Below are 7343 nucleotides of genomic sequence, written 5' to 3'. Positions count from 1 at the left end.
CATTAATTTCAAGAAGAGATATCAAACTTTTTATTTGAATTGATAATCGTGGCATTCTATTTTGTATTATCTTGTTGAGATTACGTTTTCTTGTTGTTGAATCGTTGTTGTTATCGAGCAATACACTGTAATATCTTGTTGGTCGCAATTTTGAACTGTCGTATAATTTAAAACAAGTGAAAATGCCTTATTTTTTAATTATACAACAACTGCATTTATCTACTGTCTCTGTTATTATAGTCAACATGTTTGTAATTCTTCTGATGTTAACTTCTTGCCAGCTATATTGTATTACAGACAAATCAAACTTTGTATTATCATCATTATAAAAATTAAATTGACAATACTTATTACACAATAAATTGTCGGGTCACGAATCAGTCACCAAAATCAATTGTTTTTTCATCAAAATGATTTCATTTTTAATTGTAATTCAGTTCAATCGTTTAACAACTTGCAGATGTGTTTCAATCGATCTTAATGTTTATGAGGGCAACACAACACGTCTTCTTTTCTGTTGTCATGATCATTTACAATTATTTTAATCGAGTTATTGTGTTAAACATTATTCAATGATAAGCGTTTTTACACATCTTTACCATATCTTCGTTCAAAAACACTTACAAAATCAAACTGTTTTAACTTTTCATCTCAATGTTTTGGTTGTTACATAGTATGTACAGTCTCCCAAATTTTAAAATTTCTTTTGCATTTTATCAAACAATTTATAAATAACAGTTTTATAATTATTGTTGGATGAATATTTAACCGTTATAATGTCGCCAAGTAATAGTTTAGAATTTTTGTTTCATAATTGTGTGAGCCTCTTGTTTTCTCTATTTTTGTACTCAAATTGATTTGGGACATCAACTTGGTAATAGAAAAAGACATTTCCACATCTCATGTTATTGGAGGAAACGGTTCGATTATTCCAGCTTTTTGTCTTAACGAGGGTAGCTCTGCAAGTTCCTCCGAAGTCATTTTTGCAAACACATTCGTGAGGGTCAAATAAGAAACAATACAATGTTTCTCAACCAATTGTTGGTATTGTTCGGGAATTACCCGGCTTCTTCGTCTTTCGTTTACTATAAATGTAATATTTGTTATACGTCGTTTTTCTTCTTCTGTGTATTGATCATTTGATGTGTCTATTTTCCCATTTATAATATCTATAGTTTCTTTGTTATTTCAAATAGCTTTTGTTTGTATGGTTTTTTCTTGTCTCGTTTTCATTTCTTCGATTATTTGTTCGTGAGTGCCCATCCAACTTTTTACCTTATCAAGTTCCTCTTTAATTTCAACAATTGTGATAATGTTGTTTTCAACATTCATTGGATAAAAATAAATATCCAAGTCTTTTTGAAAGAACAATTCGGTGTGTTGTTCTCTTAATAATTCAAAGTGATCATAATCACTGACATCCACTTTTGTTTCATCAATTACATCTATTTTGTTAAATGGGTTTGTGTATCTCACAGTTAAACCTTGTAATAAGCGCGACAAATAATTTATACAGAAATTTTTGTATCTATTTTTATCATCTTCACTTACAACGAAACATGCAAAATTCACAGAATAAAGTAGTCACCCCCTTTCTACTTCTGACTTCACCAAGAAAACGTATTTGATAAACTCAAGTATTCTTTTATACACGACAGCAAAACACAAATCACTATTTTGCATCCAATCAGACAAGTGTTTCATTGAAGTTTCAATAAAGTCTACAAACGAAAGTGATGCAACAAACACAACATTTGTTAAAGATGGATCTTTTAGTGTTAGATGAGTTCTAATATCTTCTGTTTTTGGTTCTGGAATAAAACCAAGCGGTCTTTGAGCACAATAAGCAGAGAAGACTGGAAAACACTCAAAAAGTGTATTTGAAATCAAGGCATTAAACAAAAAACGTGTATTTGAGTACTGTGGTATTTTTCTTAAAACTTCGTAGACTCCGTTATCCTTTAAATAATTCTTCCACCCTCTACGTACTGGTTCTGTTGATATTTTCATTAAGAACTGTTTTATCATTTTAAGATCTCCAAAGTCAAAAGTTCTTTCGTTTGCAATAGACAATCTGTGTAGTAGACAGTAATTGATCTTAAATAATGGACGTAAGTCATCAGTGAGCATACGGTACATGATACCCGCAATACCGTTTCCCATTGATATACCCGTATCAAGTCCATCACAACAAAGCCCTCTAAACAAGTCAAGTGGGATATTGTGGTCTTTGAGAACAATGGTTATCCATTTGGTCAAATTCTTAGCAGTACTTCTCCCCCAAAACTCACCAATTTTAATTTTAAGTGTTTTCACTTCAAAATGATCTGTCAAAAATCTACCATAAAGAGATACCGTCTCTACACCATTAAACTTCGCCGTATCAACAAGAAGAAAATATCCATAACAATGTTTTACAACATTATTAAGTTCATTTCTTGTCACTTTTCCTATAATAACCATTTTTCTTTGTATTGTTTTCCGCTTATTTTCATTTTCAATACATTTTCTGGCACTTTACATATCATCAAAATAACTTTAATGAGATCAAGAACGTCATTACACTGGCTACAACTCAGATTCATACTTGTAAAGAATAAAACACACAAAAGAACCACGTATTTTTTTCTCAATTTTGCCGCCTTTTTATTTATTGTGAACTCATTCAAAGGTTTTTTTAATTCTTCTTGTATACAACAACAGACCCCATCGCCTATTTTTTGTTGCATTTTTGGGAAATTCTTTTTTATTTGAATTGATAAGTTTGATTATATGTTCTATTATTTCACTTTCCTTTTCAACGTTTTTTGATTCTTCTTGATCTTTTTCTTTTGCAATTTCTTCGTTTAATTCTTTAAAAGCGTAATAATTTTGTTGAAAGTCTTTACTATAGGGGTCTATAAACTGGTTGGGATCCATAAACAAGTTGGGGAATTTATTAGAAACTTTTAAGGGAAAAAACAATATTTACACGTATTTTGGAAAAGAAAAACCCTGCTTTGCAGTTTTGGGAAGTATAGAACATGTTAATTTCTATTTTTGTTGTTTTGCAATTTTAGAGATTAATAAAAAAAAAACCAGAAACCAAAAAACAACCAATGAATAAAAACAAATCATTTATATTTTTTGTGGATAAAATATATTATTTCTGAAGAGAATCGGGTTCTCTTTTTTATCATATAACACACATTTAAACATTTTGTTAACACTACACAAAAAGTTGTCAACGACCGTGGCAAATTAAATTATCTCGCTCTCACACACATTATATATTATATTTTACCACAATCTCTCCCCGCATATTATAAATATCGCAATGAATGACTGTTTTGAGTTCAAAATATTTTCTTTTATAGTCCAAAATTCGATTTTTTAAATCTGTTGACTTTTTAATCCATTCTTATTTTTATGTAATTTTATCTTATTTAAAAATTGAATCGAAACTTAACAACGTTTTTGATTAATACAATTAATATTTTAATATAATCAATTATTAAATTTTAATTGTTTATCGAGATTCATTAGAAATTATTATGGCAATAAATGTTGATTTGATTTTTTTTTGAAATTATTTTAATAAAAAACATTATTTTTATAAAATGTTTTTACTCAAGATGTATGTTATATTATACTATTATATGTTATAATTATTTATAATATTTATTATGCTTATTTATTAGTTTATAAAATTATTATTTTATTAAGAATAATTATCCGAACATCAACTTATTCTTTAATAAATAACAGGGATCAGACACACAACATTCAAATGGTGTATTTAACATGTTGTTAACAGCTTTTTTATTAACAACAAAACTCACTCTTGATATCCAAGAATGTGTTCATTAAAGTTGACTTTATTAATTTTTATAAAACTAAAACAATATTATAATTTATTATCAATAAAACTATTGATTTTTCATTTTATTTTCAAAAAATCAACAACTTTACAATTATAAATGTAGTACATTTACCTATCATTCATTTCAATTTATTTATTTTATAGATGTTATCAAAGAGTCCATTACAACAATTTGAAATTCCAATTTTTCAAAATAAAATATTTAAATTATTTTAACAGGGATTCGTTTTTTATCTTTTTAAAACACATATTTTAACATATTACCCTTTATGACGAACAATAATATTATAACCTTATCCCAAATGTATCATATATAACACTTTGTGTTTAAACACATTAAAATAAATATCATCTTTAAGAGAAAAGATGACTATTTTTTAGATAAATACAAAAACAGAGGTTTCATTTTTCGTTCCAAAAAACAAAAATTATTGCAAATTTTTACCCGTCACTTTGCAACGGGTTTGTTACAAAACAATATTTGTAAAAATATATTTTTAAAATTTACAAATACAATACTTGACTTACCAAAAGCGTTCATATTATTGGCCAGTTAATAAATCCATTTTCCTCCACAAACGAATAAATCAAATTGTTCCAAAAGTGAGCGAGAACGGAAAATCAAGGGTTTTTGTTTTTTTGAATAATAACAATAAATATTATTGATTATGTTTTACATTGTTTTAATTCGAGTTTTAGAGCATTCCCCAACTAGTTTATGGATCCCAACCAGTTTATAGACCCCCTATAGTATCTTCGTCGTCATTTAACAATCCATAGTCACCACTATCAATTTTGTCAGCTTCTCTTGTGTAGATACTTTCTTGTGATTTTGAGGTGTTATCAACCATTTGAATGTGTGTTTCATTTTCATTGTAGATTGTGTGATTGTGTCGAAATTCTTCACATATTGTTTCAAGACAGCCATCTAACATATCAATAAGTTCATCTCTTGTATTTTTCATTTTATTTTCGATAGTTTTCAATTCATACTTAAGTTTTTCATTAGTTCGGGTATCACAACATTTACTCAAATTTTCAATTAAAAAGTGATTAATAACGTCAAAATTGTTCAGTATGAGCTTTTGAAGAACAAATCCTTCAACTTTGGCTGATTGTTGAACTTTTGTTGATTGATGTATTAAGCCAAAATGATTTTTAAACTCTTTGTGGTTACACATTTTGAAACAAATAGGACAAAAGTGGTTTTTTGTAAATTTCTATCTTCCTTTGCATTTTGATAAGGCAAAAAGGTTAAATAATTGCCGAATTTTGTTATCCTTTTGTTGCGAGAACTTGAATTTAAGTCTCTTCTCATGAAAAATTAAACTGTAAATAATTATAAAGAGTTTAAATAAACCCTTTTAACAAACAAAACGAACACACAAACATTTAATATAATTAATAAACAAATATTATTATCATTATATATTCATTTAATAACTTTTTTATTTTCGTCAACAATAACAATTTTAATAGTTAATCGCTTTAATTTGTGTATTTTTTATTTTATTTATATTTAATGTTTAAATGTTTATTATGAATTTAACATTAATAAAATAATAAACATTAAATAATGTCGGATTTAACTTATTTTATCTTATAATTAAATAATTGTTTTTAAACCTTTTCAAATTATATTATGTTAATATTTATTAAACGTTATTTTTACTTTAAAAAGTATAAATTATTATAAAAGTGTTTATTTGTTTTAAAACATTTATGAACAAGTTGTTTGATGATTTCTTTAAATAATACTTTTATTGTAAATCTATAGTTTCTTTTTTTGATGATTTTTGGAAATTATTTTTGATTAATATAAACCCTTTGGAAATTTAACACAATTTCCATTTAAAAAACGGGCGTTTTTTTGGATAAATAAAAAATGGCAAAATTGACTTTTGGTTAATTTTTTTTCAATAAAATGACATTTTAAAAAAAAATATTAGTAAAATTAACTATTAAATAATTTACTTTTATGGTACAAATTGTGTTTTTCATAATTTTTCATTTTGCCATTTTATATATATATTGTCATTGATAAATAAGGGACATTAACCATAAAAAACCATATAATTGTTTTGCCTCATATTTTCATTTGATTGGCTAAATAAACGCATTTCTGGGAACATTTTAAAAAATAAAAAAATATGTTTAATACTGTTGTAAATAATAAGTATTGGCATAAAATTCAAACCAAGGTCAAGATTCAAACCAAAAACAATATAAATAACATGAAAAATTAAAACTTAAAACGATAGATGAATGCTTCCCGCCTTGAGATGATATACCAAGCCAATGTTGTGCTTTACATCGACCGAGAAACTACACTTAGGATTTTTCGCCTTGTCAACAAACGGGCACATGAAGCGATTCGTTGTTTAAAAGTGAATCCACGTTCGATCTATTTGGGATACAACTTCCTTTTCAATTTCTTTCCACACCTCAACACACTCACTGGTAACTTGAACACAATGGTACACTCTTTGACACAAAAGCAGATGGATCAAATCACTTGGTTTGACTGTTCCAATGCAGAGATATTACCAGAGGCTTTTGACGGTACTATTTTGAATAAAATCATCACAATTTCAATACAAAAAGGGAGCTTTAGTTATGTTCAAAAACACTGCCCAAAGGTTAGAAAAATAGTAATAACACTCGACGACGATTTTTCATTTGAAAATTTAAGATTCAGATTTTTGCAGAAACTTGTGATAAAAAAGTCTGTAAATGACAAACTAAAAATTAAACTTTCTGATTTTATAGTGACAAATCCAGATGCATCTATTGGGATACTTAACATAGAGAGTGACGAAGTTGACATCGACACAAATGTAAATGACAAATATCACAGAATATGCATTGAAAATGTCACAAAAGACGTAGTAAAAAAAATTGTAACAAGTAACACTCAAAAACGTGAAGATGAACAGTTTCCATACTTTATTAAGCCAACACTAAATGTGAAAAATTTCAATGAGAAATTTCTTGATTTTGACCAACTTAAAAAGTTGAAATATATATTACGATTATAGAGCTTACTTGTATATATATAAAATTAGTTCTAGTTGGAATAATATTAAAAACATCGATTTGACACAATTATATTATTTGGGAATAATATCAATGTACTTTGACAAAACAGTCGAGACAACTGTTACAATGCCAAATCGAGTAAATGCTAAATTTCAAACATTTGGTTTTGTAACAAAGTCTCCAAATACAATCCGTTTTGTTGGTATGGAAAATTGTTATTATTTGAGTAATGTGAACATTAACTGTTCATTCAACAACATAACACTTGATTTACGAAATAATCATACAGATTTGGTTTTGATAAACACAGGTAAAGAAATTGCAAAAGTTAATTTTTTGTGTGTTTTTCCAATTGGTTATTGCATTTTGAAAGGGTTCGATATCAAAGAAATCACTTTTAATAATAGTGGATTTGATTGTTCACCAACATTTGTTAATATGC

General features: G+C 27.1%; 2 protein-coding genes across 2 annotated transcripts; one reads left to right on the top strand and one right to left on the bottom strand.

Annotated features, from left to right (window-relative positions):
* Window positions 1–1584: 1584 nt before the first annotated feature.
* EIN_426920 (hypothetical protein) lies at window positions 1585–2463 on the bottom strand (the record flags this gene model as incomplete). Its single annotated transcript, XM_004254428.1, has 1 exon — window positions 1585–2463. One exon carries the CDS (start codon window positions 2461–2463, stop codon window positions 1585–1587), a length of 879 nt encoding a protein of 292 aa, XP_004254476.1.
* Window positions 2464–6123: 3660 nt separating this feature from the next.
* On the top strand, window positions 6124–6900 carry EIN_426910 (hypothetical protein; the record flags this gene model as incomplete). Its single annotated transcript, XM_004254427.1, has 1 exon — window positions 6124–6900. The coding sequence occupies one exon, from the start codon at window positions 6124–6126 to the stop codon at window positions 6898–6900; it is 777 nt and encodes a 258-aa protein (XP_004254475.1).
* Between the last annotated feature and the right edge of the window lie 443 nt (window positions 6901–7343).

The sequence above is a fragment of the Entamoeba invadens genome (assembly GCF_000330505.1).
Source record: "Entamoeba invadens IP1 unplaced genomic scaffold scaff_1105074725875, whole genome shotgun sequence".
NCBI lineage: Eukaryota > Evosea > Mastigamoebida > Endamoebidae > Entamoeba > Entamoeba invadens.
This window is presented reverse-complemented; position numbering and strand designations above follow the sequence as displayed.